The sequence below is a fragment of the Cricetulus griseus genome, chromosome 5, assembly GCF_003668045.3.
Source record: "Cricetulus griseus strain 17A/GY chromosome 5, alternate assembly CriGri-PICRH-1.0, whole genome shotgun sequence".
In the NCBI taxonomy this organism is placed as follows: Eukaryota; Metazoa; Chordata; class Mammalia; order Rodentia; family Cricetidae; genus Cricetulus; species Cricetulus griseus.
The window spans coordinates 21,166,637-21,182,032 of NC_048598.1; the positions used below are offsets into that span (position 1 = coordinate 21,166,637).

At 44.8% G+C, this 15,396-nt stretch overlaps 1 protein-coding gene across 1 annotated transcript; it reads left to right on the forward strand.

Moving 5' to 3' along the window:
* Positions 1-712: 712 nt before the first annotated feature.
* Slamf7 (SLAM family member 7) lies at positions 713-13,635 on the forward strand. Its single transcript, XM_027418969.2, has 7 exons — positions 713-767; positions 6,684-6,998; positions 8,641-8,913; positions 9,122-9,238; positions 11,371-11,453; positions 12,306-12,368; positions 13,564-13,635. The coding sequence occupies exons 1-7, from the start codon at positions 713-715 to the stop codon at positions 13,633-13,635; spliced, it is 978 nt and encodes a 325-aa protein (XP_027274770.1).
* The last annotated feature ends 1,761 nt before the right edge of the window (positions 13,636-15,396 follow it).

Here is a 15,396-nt window from a genome sequence, read left to right on the forward strand (position 1 = left end):
TTCCTGTTTCTGAACCTGTTAGAAAAAACGGGTAACATACGCAATTCGGTGGAGCAGGTGAAGGGACCCGATTTTCACAACACAGGGCAACAGCAGGATAACCAAGAGGAGTTCCAGTGAGGGTCCAGCATCGATAGGATAACAGAAACTGAAGGTCTCTAACCAGACCAATGACTCTTTGCAAGGAACACTTGCAAGTAAAGAGATGTGGGAAAGGGGGTGCTGTGTGACTCACTGTGTCACACGGCAGCTTCCATGACGAGATTGATTTTCCCTTCTCTTTCCTTTTTTTCTCTCTTTTTTCTCTTAAATTTTATTTTATTTTTATTGGGGGGTTGCAAGAGCAGAAGATGGATATAAAGGGACGGGGCAATGGATGGGATGAAGATGCTTGATGTGAAAGACACAAAGAATAAATAGAAAGAAAGAAAACAACTTCGCAAAAAGTAGTAACAGGTAAAATAAAAAAGGCAAACCATTTCTATTTAAAAATTCCTACAAAGTGTGTGATTCCTTACCTGTAATAGAAAATAAGAGCCTTGTCAATCATTTTTCCCTTCCTTTTGGAAATCCTAGTGCTGCGACAGAAGATGAGACGAGGCATTCTAACGTGACTCCTCCTACCTGATTTAAATCCCAGCTGAGGGATAGAAGAGCCAGATGTGTCAGCTTGCGTTTTCTTCCTCTGACTGACTGACAAGCTGGAAACGATATGGCTGGTTTCTCCACATTCATCATCTTTACCTCTGTCCTCTGTCAGCTCCCAGGTGAGTCTAACCCTATCTTGGCCCATTCTCCTCACCTCCTCATCTGGAGGTGTAATCCCAGGCTCCCTGGTCCACTCTGGAGCCTCCACATCTTTTAGCACTGCTTTCTAATAAACCACTGATCACTGGAAAGAGAAGAAAAGAGACAGCTGTTGGAACTAAGTCCCTTCTGACTGGGAAGAAGAGACTGAAGTAACTGGGGCTGGGTTTTAGAGACCTGTGTTCTGATTCAGATCTGTCATGACTTAAATGGACAATGCCATTGCTATCCTGGGCTTCAGGGTCTCGCTCTTTTAGCCTTCCCTCCTTTTGAGAACAACATTAGAAGTAAAGTTATACAGCTATGTATTTATTCATAAACATTTTAATTAATATGTTTCTAAATGATGGTGTATAAGAGTGAGATCAATGGAAGCAATCATTTGAATTTATTTTCTCTTAACCCAAGCAATCCAATCTGCCCCTACTTAGAAAATTAATTAATTATAGGTACTCTATGTTCACTCGTGTGAAGGACTGGAGGTCTTATGACCCTGTCATTAGCATGATGGTAATGAAAGATTTTACTATACTCAATGTTCTCTGACACGTGGGGTACCACCATGAGGGTGCTCTCTCTCTCTCTCTCTCTCTCTCCCTCTCTCTTTCTCTCCCTCCCTCCCTCTCCCTCTCTGTCTGTCTCTGTCTGTCTCTCTCTCTCCCTCTTTCTCTCTCTCTGAGGGGCTTTCATAACTGTCATATCTGTTCACAATAAACCTACCTGAAATAACTTGCTCCCAAACCACACAACCTTTTCAGTCTTTTCCTTCTCATACCAAACCATGCTAAGTGACTCTACAGACTGTCGCTCCTCCTTGAATTCATCAAAGCTTGCTAGGAAGCACCTGGCCCTAAGTAGATTGCCCTAAAACACTCTTGATTCTAAAATTACTACCTGAACGGAAATGGTGATCAGAATTAGAATTTGAAAAGGAGATGGGGGAGGGCATGGCAGAGCTTCAAAAAGCCCAGGTGCTCACCTGGGAGAAATGCATAGTGCGTAGCATGTTGGGTATGTAACCTGAGTCCCTGATACTCTACTCCAGTAGGCTGTGGACAGTCTGGTATTACATCTCCCATGGCTGAAAAGAGTCGGAGATTGTCCTAGAATGTCCAAAAGGCAGAGCAGTGGAAGCAGGACAGACCCTGGAAACAAGTTTTCTAGTTTAACTTTGTACTGGATTGCTGTGAGCGAACATCTTGGTCCTTTGAACTTTCCCTCTCTGTGCATAATGAATTAACTTGCAGAGTTACTGTGATGTTTTAAAGTGAGATAGCAAAAGCAAACTAATTAAATAATAATTGCCATTTAAGTTCCTAATTTTACTATACTCAGTGTTCTCTGACAAAAGGGGTACCATCATGAGGGTTCTCCTCTCTCTCTGTCTCTGTCTCTGTCTCTGCCTCTCTCTCTCTCTCTCTCTCTCTCTCTCTCTCTCTCTGAGGAAGAGTTTCCACAGCTGGCGCTATCTCCAGCACACTAAACAATAACAATAACAACACTGGAAAGGTGTTCAGTAAAAATGCATTTGAACTGAGTCTCCCATAGCGAGAGCCAGATGGGATTTCTTCCTTCTCTAGGTACAGGAGCCCAAGATAGGGATTGTAACAACCCTCAGCAAACACATAGCACTGTTTTGGGGGCTTGGCTATACCAATGGGATGCCGCTCTGGACAATTTGACAGGAGCCATGAGGCTAACTCTCGAAGCCTTGATGTTCTCATCAGGATAAGGAGGACAGCAGTCTGTTCCTCTGAGTGTTTTGCAATGACCAAGTCATGCAGTGGTTTTAAGGAAAACAAAGATGAGTGAGGGGTGTGGAGGACCGCTGCAAAGAAGCAGAAGAAACACCGAGAAGGGGGTGGGAAACAAACAAGAGGCAGAGTGGTGATGGACTTCGATGCAAACGCAGCAGGCTGGATGTGCCAGACAAAGAGCGTGACAGTGGGAAAGAGTGAGTTCTGTTGTGCGTGTACCCCGTGGTATTGACTTACAATGCAATTTTCAGGGACATTACAAAAGAAGCTAGCGAAAGGGCCACCCATTTCAAACCACTCATTTTTTTGTTTGGTTGTTTAGGTTTTTGTTGTTGTTGTTTTGGATTTTTTGGGTGCCCCCCCCCCCCGGCCCCGCTATGGGAGCAGTGTTCTTCACTTACTAACAGAACAAACACATAAATGATTCTACCTGTAGTTGAAGCCTCAATGGCAATGAAGAAGCTCCAAGTCTTGGCCCTCTGTTCTTTGTGCCTCCCCCTGAGCTCCCCAGAAAGATGGAGATTTTTGAGACTCCAACTGTAACGAGAGGTACAGGGGAAATCTTGCCTTTAGCACCTTGGTTCCAGGCCTCCCTCTAGAAACCGGTCTTCTCATCTGAGAAACGGAATGGAATCAGACCCTCCTGAAGCGTCCTCCCAGTTCTGAGATGCTCTGTTCTTGACTTCCATGAAGAAGATGGTCCGATGTGGTGATGCATTTGTAGCATTCGCTGACAGGCAGTGGAGCTTTGCCAGGCCTCTCCCCTGTGTTTTCTGAAAAGTTTCTACATCCTGATAAGCCTCTCTGCCCATGCAGCAATCCAAATCAGACCAAATCAAACCGAATTAGAAAAATCTCACATTTAATGGATACAACACTCTCAGATTGCCTTTCAGTCCTCCAGAGAGGAAACGGGGGAAGAAAAAGAGACCAGAAAACCATGAGTCTATTTTCAGGGGGCAGTTTAAATACCCTGTGGAAGTGGTTTTGAGCATCTCTGGGTGAGGAGTCATCATTTGGCGGGTTTTCTGAGATGCAGCAGGGTTTGGAGAGAGATGGGGGAGGGGGATTGGGTGGAATTTCCTCCATAATATCCCAGACTCTTTGGGTATGGATGCCATGTCCTGGGGTGACGCTTGCCTGGCTTGCCTTCCTGGGGTGGTAACTGTATCTTGTGGTTTCATATTCCTACTTTTCTACTGGCCTTTTTGGAGAATGTAACAAGAGGGAGAAGTGAAAAGAAGAAAGGGCACTGACATGAGGGAGGAGATGTTGTCTCATTCTGCTCTGAAATGTATCTCAGAGATGATGGTACTCCCGACACCAAAGACAGAAAGGCAGAAGGCGGGCAGTCTCCTGGTCTAGCGCCGCCCACCGCTCCAGGGTGGGAGCAGGCTGCCTGGGAGATGTACAATGTGTTGCCTGAACTCCAGAGTTACTGCTGAGTTTTGTGAACTATTTTCTCCCATATTTCACTAGTGAAACTTGAAAAATGGGAAGCCTTGGCTGCCAGGCTGTCTGCATCTGTCAAATCAGCTTCTTTCAGATCTGCATTCACTCTTCAACTTCCCCACATTCCTAGGACCTGAAGGTGTTTTTCTTTAAGTAAGGTATCAGAGAACTGAAACTCAAAATGGTAAATTAAAAATAAAAGAAAAATCAAAACACAGGCCTCTGAGATGAAGGATCTCTGCCCCTCCCCCCTCTCTCAAACTGGGGTTCACACTCGGGCCTCATGTGCATCCACAAAGATAGCTACCACTGAGCCACACCACTGACATTTTTGTGGTCTTAGAAGAGTCAATGAGCCCTAGTACCCTCATTTATAAACTGCAATGTGTTAGCTCTTGTCCCCTGGACTTGTTCAGAAGACCAACAAAGATAAGCCCATCAGACTGGCTTACAGATACCAAGTGTTTGTCTCTAGAATTACGACTGTGGAGGAGCCAGAGTGGATCCTGGGTCCCCTGACTCCCACTGAAGACAGATTCCTTTTTCATCCTGCAGCATTCTGGTAGGAAGAGAGGTCATCATATCCTTCTGTGGCACAGGGTAATCTCCGACATAATGCTTGTAGACTAGACGTTGGCTAATTCACACAAAAAAAGAGACATGTCCAGTCACCACCAGGTAGGGATATTTCTTTCTTGAAAAGTTAAAGTTAAAATAAAGGAACACATATGAGGAGATATTCCAGAGGTATGGCTTTGAACAAGGTTTTGAATAAGATTCTTTTCAGATAGACAGAGAAGCTGAAGCACAAAAATAGCATAAAATCAAAACTGAACCAAGGGGCCAACAATATGGCCTGGCAGGTAAAGGCACTTGTCATGCAAGTCTGTCGATCTGAGTTCAAACCCCAGAAAGGAGAGGTCAGACTTCATAGTTGTTCTCTGGCTTCTACATGGCACACCATGGCATGCCCCCCCCCCACACACACACATACATATATAAAGTATGTGAATGTGCGTGTACACACACACACACACACACACACACACACACACACACTGAGGATCAGGAAAGAGAAGAGACCTGGATACTTATCCATTGACAACAGGTGAATTTTGTGTTTTCCACAGCCTTAGATCATTATCTTCGCCTTAGAGCTAAAGCCCAGGCTTCTCTCAGGTCGTGTGACAACTTCTAGGACATGTAACAACTCTAAGGAAATCACTGTGCCAGAGGAGAATATCACTTAAGCTGAGTTCTAGCAGACTTACCCAATCCACTTGGCTGCTACGGAATGTGAGGTGAAATGGTCGCAGAAGAAATAAGCTATGCTGTTCCCTGCTGGAACTGTGGCATCAGAGGCAGGTGGCTGAGTCCCACGGGACCCAGACCTTCAGGAAGGAATTGGCAGTCATGCATTCTCTAGCAAACACGCGAAGCCTATAGCCCGAGGGCTACATATTAGCTCAAGAAAACCAGGAATGTGGACCAGTACAAAATTGGAAACATACTTAAAACATTATGTGATTGTTCTAGTAACTCTACTATGCGGTTCTCACGGGCAGATTATTCAGATGGCTGTCATGGTGCTATGTCAAAAGGCTGGGCAGACTTGTGAGTCCAGACTCTAGATTCTTCTGTTTCCACGGGTCAGGTTAAGCCCTCCCATGGACCCCTCACTGCACTCACTAGTTCCCTTCTGGTAGCACGTAGCTGCTTAATTGTTGATTTCTCGCAACTTTGTAAGTGCAAGAATTATGACCATCTTGCCCAAGTCCTCAATTCTGTCTTTAGCTCCTAAAAAAGGCCCAGCATAGCAAACATGATCTGCTTAGATAAGAGCAAACTGCAGAGTCACACCTGGAGGTGGTAAAAACAGCACAATAAAAAGTTTCGCTTTGAACAATTTGTTAATGTCTCTAGTTTCTAGATGCCACCTCTAGTCACTGGGATAACAGAACTAAACCGGCTAGAATTTACCAACACTGCTCTTTGTTCCTTAGCCCATTGTTTAAGAAATGGAGGGAGCTGGGGTTTTTTGTTTGTTTGTTTGTTTGTTTGTTTGTTTGTTTTTCCAGCTAACCTCCTTTTCCATCCTGAAGATACTCTTTAAATTGGAACAGTAGTCTGGGGAGGGTGGCACTTCAGGGGTGGAGGCAGGAAGATAAGAATTCAAGACTGTGGGGCTGGAGAGACGGCTCAGGAGTTGAGAGCAATTTGTTGCACTTGCAGAGAACTTGAGTTTGATTCTCAGCACCCACATGGTGGCTCACAACCACCTGTTAACTGCAGTTCCAGGGTATCTAATGCCCTCTTCTGACTTTGGCATGCAGATGGTATACATACACACACACAGACAGAACACTTAGACACATAAAATCAAATTTAAAAATCTAAAAAGCAAATACTTTTAATTGGAACCTGTTGAGGATGGAGCCAGGCTTTCAAGTTTACCATAGAGCTTGGTCTACTCAGCTGGGAGTCTCTGAGAATGTGGTGTGGTGGTGGTAGATGACTTTGCAGACAGAAGGTTCTAATCTCAATGCTTTTGTGTAGGCGGAGTTCTGCTTGTATTAAACTTAGAGATATTCCTCAAGGTCTTCCAAGGACCCAAAGAATGTGGTAATTTGTGGCAAGAGCTTACATTACGGTTTTCTGTGTCTGCAGTGACAGCAACTTCTGGACCTCTGAAGGAAGTGGTTGGTGCCCTTGGTGGATCTGTGACCTTCACTGTGAGTTTCCCAGAAAAACAGATTGACACTGTTATATGGACCTTCAATACATTCACTGTTGCCATCGTAAATAAGGACAATGCCAAAGTGCTCCAAAATCCTAAGAAAGAAAAAATACTCTTCCCAGATGGAAGCTACTCCATGAAACTCAGCCAGCTGAAGAAGAATGACTCGGGTGTCTACCGTGCAGAGATTCACAGTACATCACTTCAGTCTCCCTTCACCCAGGAGTATGTGCTGTATGTCTATGGTGAGCAGGCTCAGTTCTAATAGTGGATGGCAGGCATATGGACGCAGTGGATAGCGGATGGCAGGCATACGGGCGCAGTGGATAGCGGATGGCAGGCATATGGACGCAGTGGATAGCAGATGGCAGGCATATGGGCGCAGTGGATAGCGGATGGCAGGCATACGGACGCAGTGGATAGCGGATGGCAGGCATACGGGCGCAGTGGATAGTGGATGGCAGGCATACGGACGCAGTGGATAGCGGATGGCAGGCATACGGACGCAGTGGATAGCGGATGGCAGGCATACGGACGCAGTGGACATCCCAATGCAGTGAATGTCCAAGTTAAGTTTTGGTAATCACACAACAAGGATCAGGGAGCAGACTGACCCACAAGGTCTCTGCTTACTTTGAGATTCTGTAAGAGGCTGTGCGCTGTAGATGATGGGCAACGTAAGAAGTGGCTATCAGCTGGACAGTGGTGGAGCATGTCTTTAGTACCAGGATTTGGGAGGCAGAGGCAGGCAGATCTCTAAGTTCCAGAACAGCCAGTTCTGCAGAATGAGTTCTAGGACAGCCAGAGCTACACAGAAAAGCCCTGTCTCAAAATCAAAACAAAAATGACCAAAAAAGTGGTTATCACACAGACTGAAGCTAATGTACATGGCCTTAGCCATGTTACTTTAAGTCTTAGTTTCCGTGTATGTAAGTAGGACAACGGTGCCCACCTTAAGAAGATCATTAGATACAAATTAATTACATTCCTTCCCCTACAAACTCTAAGCAACTGAGAAATAGAGCCAAAAATCAGAACTAAGATAACAACCAGCTATGTTATGCATGTAGTTGTAGCTACTCTGGAGGTTGGGACAGGAGAATTGCTTGGGCTAGAAAGGCAACAGAAAGGTAGAGAGGGAGGGAGGAAAGAGAAACCACTCAATGAAGTTAAACTTGCAAAACAATCACTCAGCTCTCTACCAGAAGAGTTACTTGTCTTGTGCACTGCACTACAGTATCAGAGAAACCAGGAGATGGGACATAAGACTTACTTGCATGAGGGGGGCAATGCACCTTGATCCAGGCTTATGTTCCATAGAGACACTGTAGAAGGGAACAAAAATCAGACAATCTAGCTGGGGAAAGGATGAAAAGGAAAAGGGTATCTGAACAGAAACATTTAATGGACCAAGCTCTAGGATAGATAACAAATGCCAGACTCTCACAATCTCACCAACAAACCATTTGCTGATCCTCTAAACATAAAGGACTGGGCACAAGGTAGCAAGCAGTATTACTGCAGTATTATTTTCTCCTGGAGAGGAGAAAGGAAAGTGTGTTCAAGGAAGTCTGAGGACAAGCAATAGTAAGCCTCTGTCTAAAGATCAGATAACATCTAAAATACAAGTAAGCACAGTGCTTGCCCAGCAGCTAGGCTTAGTGAATGTCTCTACGTTGTTGTTGCATGATTATTTCTGCTGTAATCGCTGCTGTTCGTATTCTTGCTCTATAACCCCCCGGGCCAAGCAGACTTAAGAGGTCTCTTTCTCAGATAAGAATTAGACATTCCACTCCGAACTGTTGCTTCCTTACCCTTCTTGGACTTCCTAGGGAAGCTGAGCTCGGGGACTAACTTCCCTCCTCTGTTGTGCTATGTCTTTTACAGAGACTCTGTCAGCACCAAAAGTCACCACGGATGAGCAACCCAGCAAGAATGGCAGCTGCACAACAAAACTGACATGCTCCGTGGAAGAGGAAGGAGACAATGTGACTTACAGCTGGAAAGCCATCGGGCAGGGAGCCCATGAGCTTCATGATGGTGCCATCCTCCCCATCTCTTGGAAATTGGGAGAGAAAGAAAAGACCTTAATTTGCATGGCCAGGAATCCCATCAGCCACAGTTCCTCGAACCCCGTCCTTGCCCGGAATCTTTGTGAAGGTGCCAGTCTTCTCTTCCCGGGAGCCTCTGGTTGGAGAAATATATCTTCTTTAGCTGCCAAGTCCCTATGAATACAGGCTCTGATCAACTAGAGAGAGGCCTCAGGGAGAGCAGCAGGCTGGGAGGAAATTGGAATTTAGGTCCTTTTCCCTAGCTGACTCCACCACATATCCGTGCTCCTCATGCCTCTCCTCGTTTTCTCTTAAAGATACTGCCAACCTGGACAAAAGTTCACCCAGGTTCATCCTATACACTCTACCAGTGGCCATCGTGTTCAGTCTCACGCTGATTATTGCCTTTGCTGTTCGGACAGAGAAAGGAAAAGGTAAAGCATGTGTGGTTTGTTTTTGTTTTTGTTTTTTTACTTCATTTTTTTCTCCCTTTTATTCCTCATGTAATACATCAATGTGTGTGTGTGTGTGTGCAAATTTAGAGTTAAAGATGTAAGAGGCCATGGTCTCTTCCCTTAAGAAGCTTATGATCAACGGCTAGAGAGAGGTCATTCAGTAAAGTGATTGCCATAAGAGTGTGAGGACCTGAGTTTAAACCCCAGAGCTCACATTTGAAAAAGAATCCAGATGTGGAAGCACGCACTTGCAATCCCAGCCCTGGGGAGGTGGAGATAGGTGGACCCTGGGGCTTATACTCGCCAGCTATCCTAGCCTAACTATTTAGTTCCAAGCAAGCAAGAGACCCTGTCTCATAAAATACGGGAGACAACACCTGAGGAACAACACCCAAAGTTGACCTCTACCCTTCCCACACCTGTGCATGCACTCGCGTGCACACACACCTGTACCTCTTCACACATGAATATGAACACACACATATGTGTACATACACAAACAGGAGTGCACAGGCAACTGCATGCCTTACCTCCAAACTGGAGAGAGTATCACTTGCCTTCTCTCTTGAGGACAGGGTCCCTCTCTAGTGCCTACTCCTGTCCTTCCTTCAGGAGGATGTGGCCCTTCTGATGACACAGGTCATACATAGCTGATTCTGCTCCTGCCCAGCAGGCACTGGTCTCCCTGCCCTCCTTGTCCTCATCCCTGTCAGAGCCCCCAGCCAGCCTATCGCTTCTACTCAAGATTCAGCATCAAGATTCCTCTTTCCTCTTCACCTCAGGCTAGACACATTCGTCTTTTTTATTATTAATTCTTTTTGATTAATTTGGTTTTTGCATTCCAATCCCAGTTCCCCCTCCCTCCTTTCCTCCTCTCCCTCCTCTCCCCCCTCCTCCCATCTGCTTCGTGGAGAGGGTAAGGCCTCCCACAGGAAGTTTACTAAGTCTGTCCTATCATCTTGTTGAGGCAGGACCAAGGCTCCTCTGCACCCCCACACCCCTGTGTCTAGGCTGGACATGGTATCTCTCCATATAGAATGGGCTCCACTAAGTCAGTTTGTACATTAGTGTTAGGTCATGGACCCACTGCCAGTGGCCTCATATATTGTCCCAGTCGCACCATTGTCACCTATATTAAGAGAGTCTAGTTCGGTCTTATGCAGGTTCCCCATTTGTCAGACCTGAGACAGTGATCACTCACTAGCTCGGGTCAGCTGATTCTGTGGGTTTTCCCATCATGGTCTTGACTCCTTGGTTCATATTATCGCTCCTCCCTTACTTTGATTGTATTCCAGGAGCTTGGCACAATGGTTACTTGTGCAGATCAGATTTCTGCATCTGATTCTGTTTCTGGAAGAGGGTTCAAGCTTCTCTGGGGTTTTGGATTGTAGGATGGGTATATTTTGCTTTATGTCTGGTATCCACTTACGAGTCAGTGCATACTATATTAGTCTTTCTAGTTTTGGGTTACCTCACTTAGAATGGTTTTTTATAGTTCTGCCCATTTGCCTGTGAATTTTAGGATGTCATTGTTTCTTACCACTGAGTAGTACTCCATTGTGTAAATATACCACATTTTCTTTATCCATTCTTCAATTGAGGGGCATCTAGGCTGTTTCCAAGATCTGGCTATTACAAATAATGTTGCTAGACAGATTCCTCTTGTATAAGCCTTTCTCTGTCTCTCCACACTGTGTCCCAAAGCTCTCATTTGTCTCCTCTCTCCCCTACCGGTGCTATCCATGGTGGAAGCAAAAGTAGGCTATGGAGGGAAAATTGCAGCAATAGTAAGGTATGAATGCAAACTTTGAGACAGTCTTCTTCTTTGTCAGAGGCATTCTGGAAACATTCCTGACCTCCTCTGATTCCCAGTTTGGCCACCTTGATTTGGAGATTGGGAAATGGAGTGACAGAGTGGTTAATTCATCCTGATTTGTCCAGAATTGTCTCCATTTTAACACTGAAAGTTCCCTGTCCTAGAAAGTGTTTCAGTTTCAGAGTGACTAGGATGCTCGGTTGGTCCCCCTGAGTAGACCACCCAGGTTTGGTGGGGCAGGGGAGATGCTGAGTGGTAAGAGAGGCAGACTTTGAGTCTCTCAACCTGTTTTCAGGCTCCAAGAAAGACACAGAGAGAGTGGACAACTTCTGTCCCTTGGAAGAGAATACAGAATATGCCACAATCCCTTATATTAACGTGAGTCCTTTTCCATTTTTTTTTTTCTGTGATCAGAACCTTCTCGCCAAGGCTTTCCTTACTTCACTTGAGACTATCCCCTACAAGATTGGGTAGCATGGAAAAAGGAAGGGGGATTAACATGTGTAACTAACTTTAGTCACTCTGCCTCCCCCACACCTTACTCATGTCCTTGCAGTTCTGCCCCAAACCTGTGACACTCATGTGAGCAGTTACATGAACCACCTCTTCCTTTTTACAGTTTACGACGGCGGTCTTTACTTCCTCCCAGGAGGTTGGAAACTAGCCTGCTTTGTAGCCTATTCAACTTACTAAGTCAAAATTTATCACTTTGGCATCTTCTCCTTCTCTTGGTCAGGTTACACCCAAAGAAACTGCAAGACTGTCCTGCGTGGTCAGGAAATAAACTCCAATCATGAGTCTTTGTTGTTGGCAATGCTTTATTTAGGTTCATTGGGCATCCTTACTATTTCTCCAAGATACCTCAAACTACTGGATAAGCCAGTTTACCACACTGACACTATAATTTCATATTAGCCTTTAGCCACCTTGGGAGACTCATAGTTCATGAGAGATATCTCAATATATTTTGAAATTCATTGAAACATAATACAGAAAATAATGCAATAAAGAAAATTTATAAAATATGGATAAAAGGCAATGGCTTTAAAAAACTGATTAATAGGCATTATTATAGCAGTTACTAGCAAGAGCATTTCTATGCCTACCCCGGAACCTTCTTTTTCTTCTATGTTCTCTTACATATATTTTGCTTTCTCTGGATTGCATGTCTCCCTTGTCTAGCGTATGTGACTCAGATGTTAGGTACTAATTGTGTTTGTTTATTAATAGGAAAGGAGTCTGGAAGATGATGCAGCAAACACACTTTATTCCACTGTGCAGATCCCCAAAGCAGTAAGAACCGTTAAGGCTGACTCTCATCTTAACTGTCGATCTCTTTCCTGGCTCCTGTTCAGGTTCACATTTCATTGGGATTTTCAGTCCCTGGTATTAAAACAGGCCCCGGCCAGCCCCTCATGTCTACCTGCAGGTGGAGAGTCCTCACTCCCTGCCAGACATGTCAAGGCCATTTAGCTTTGTGTCTGTACCTAGACAGGTTTTTCAGGGCTTTGCTTGAGGTTACCCAAAAATATAAGAAATAGATGAAAACTGTGTTTTAGAAGTCCAAATTGGTGACCTGGAACAGACAGAGTGGGAGGAGGGTTCTAGATTGGATTGATTAAAGAAAGTCAGGAGGATTCTGTCTAGAGTAATGAGTGAGGGGAAGGGCTATCTACAGCTTGTGTTATGCACAGGAGGAGGAGCAGGTAACTGGAGGAGGGAGATTTTCTTGCTCTGGCTGTATCACATCTGCTTTGCATCCTCCTTGCCAAACCTCAAATGTGATGAGATACATGGCGTGTCTCTTCACCACTGGTGCTTTGCAGAAACAGTCACCTTCTTGTCTGTTTCCCTTTCTTCTGCAAAACAATTGAAAAGATAAGAATGCTTGCTGGTGAATGTTTCTTTCCCACCTGCCAGTTCCCAGATAACCATCACAGAGACTCAATATTAATTAAAAATGTTCGGCCAATAGCTCAGGCTTGTTAATAGTTAACTCTTACATTTTAAATTAACCCATATTTCTTATCTATGCTTTGTCATGTGGCTTGATACCTTTTTTTAGTATGGCACGCCCATCTTGCTTCTCTCTGTGTCTGCTGGTGACTCCAGACTCTACCCTTCTTCTTTCCAGCATCCTCCTAGTCTGGCTCTCCCACTCAATCTCTTCCTGCCTAGCTATAGGCCAGTCAGTTCTTTATCAACCAATGAGAGTAATACATATTCACAGTGTACAGAAGGATTATTCCACAGTGGATGCTGAAGATGATTTTCTTAGTGATAGAAACACTTACAAATTTATTGTAAGACAGCTCAGTTTGTAAGGCATGGAGAAAGATAAGTTTATTTCCCTCTAGAATGATCTATCTAAGGTAAAAGTAAACAGGAGGACTGTAAATGAAGGAGCTATGGGTTGGGATGATGGGTCTTCTATGAGAGATCCAGAACTCTGTTCACATGCAGTGTTCTTTCCCATGTCTGCCCGCAGGTGAAGAGTCCCAGCTACCTGCCTGCAGAGCCACCTATGTGGAGGCAATTAAGCTTTGAAAATATTATCTAGACAGCAGTATTCTCTCATCTCACAGGAGAACAAAAAGAATTCACTATTCTCAGCCGAAATGGAAACTTCCACCATGGATTGAATATAATTGCCTGCCCACCAAGCCCATGTATTTGCGTACAGATGGCGAAGGCCAGGCTCAAGAAGTTTCAGGGAATAGTGACTATGGGGGATTGGGATAGAGCCCATTCATATTCCATTTAGTGGAGACAGCTTCTAATCAACGCGTTTAGACAGCATACTCCCTGTTTTTATTCATATCTATAGTAAGGAATCAAAACAAAAGGAAGAGGAAGATATGGAAAACATGAAGTTTGATAAGAGCATGAGAGCATTTAAAGCTGTGAAGAAATTGGGTATTCACAAAGCATCTGTAATGGCTAAAGAGATAGAGAGCAACCCCAGCCTCTGCTCTAGGACAATAGAAAAGGAGCACTGAAATCGAGTCCTTACCTATCAAGAACTCCAACTTACAAACCAAAAAGCCCATTTAAAAGTTTTCATTTAAAAGGAAGAATGTCTGGACACAGAGTGTCCACCTTCGTCACATAAGACTGGGAAAGTGCCGGATTCACCGGCACAGGTTCTCAGAGCCTGCTGAAGCCCTGACTCAAGGGGGTGTGGCTCTGTCCTGGACCAGCAGCAGAACTTGGCAATGTGCATATGCTGGTGGCTTGGCAGACAGGCAGAATGTGAAAGCTGGGAGCCGCTGAGGCATGCACCAAGGTTCCAGTGTGGGAAAAGCCAGGCGACGTATATCAAGGTTGATCTTTCTGAGTGGAACTGCCGTGTAATATGAAGGCAAAGCCTAAGCTGCAGTGTAGACTCTAGGATACTGGAGTTGCCAGGAACATGACGCATCTGCTGAGAAAACTCCAGGCAAGGAATATACCCAAGAAAAGAGGCCATGTGTGCTTGAGGCAGCAAGGCCATGAGAACAGGTCTCCCCAAACCCATTGGAGCATATATGATGTCACCATGATCCCGATACGGAGCTTCAGGGTTTACACTTCCCTGCTAGATTTTGACCTAGCTTTGGTCTGATCTTTCTTTGCTGTGCCCCATTCCTCCCTTTTAGAATGTGAATTTTTCCCCTCTGCCATTGTACATTGTAAGTATGTAAGTTTTTATATATATATTTTTAATGGGGGCTCATTTTTAATGGAAGAGTTTGTCTTCCATCTCATAAAAGACATTGGACAATGGACTGTTGTGTCTGGGGACTCCTGAAGTTCAAGGGCGTGAATTTTGCATTGTGTGATGATCTTGAACCTATGTGAGCCAAGGTGGGGATGTTATAGACTGAGTGTAAAATATGCTCCACCGGCTCATGTGTTTGAACCCTTGGTGTTCAGTTTGGACATCGATGGTGTTATTTAGGGATGTTATAGAACCTACAGAAGACAAGGCCTGCCCGGAGATGATGGGTCTCCAGGAGGCAGGCCTTGAAGGTGATATTCACTTCTGACTCTGGACTGAGCTTTCTGCTTCTACCTCAGGCAGAGTCCTGCCCATCATGATGTTAAGAAGCAACCATCGCAAACTCCCTCCAACACAGGCCAAGCCCCTTGAGCCATCATGCCTTCTGATAATGTATTTCAATCTCAGGAACTCAAAACCAAAATAACCCTCTACCACAAGAGTTGCTTCTGTCTGGGCCCAAAACAAGAAGAGCAACTAATACAACTTCCTTCCAGAAGAGCTACTCGTATGTTGCTTTGGGCTTGGGTTCATTTTTCCACTGCTAAGAACTCTCCTCAA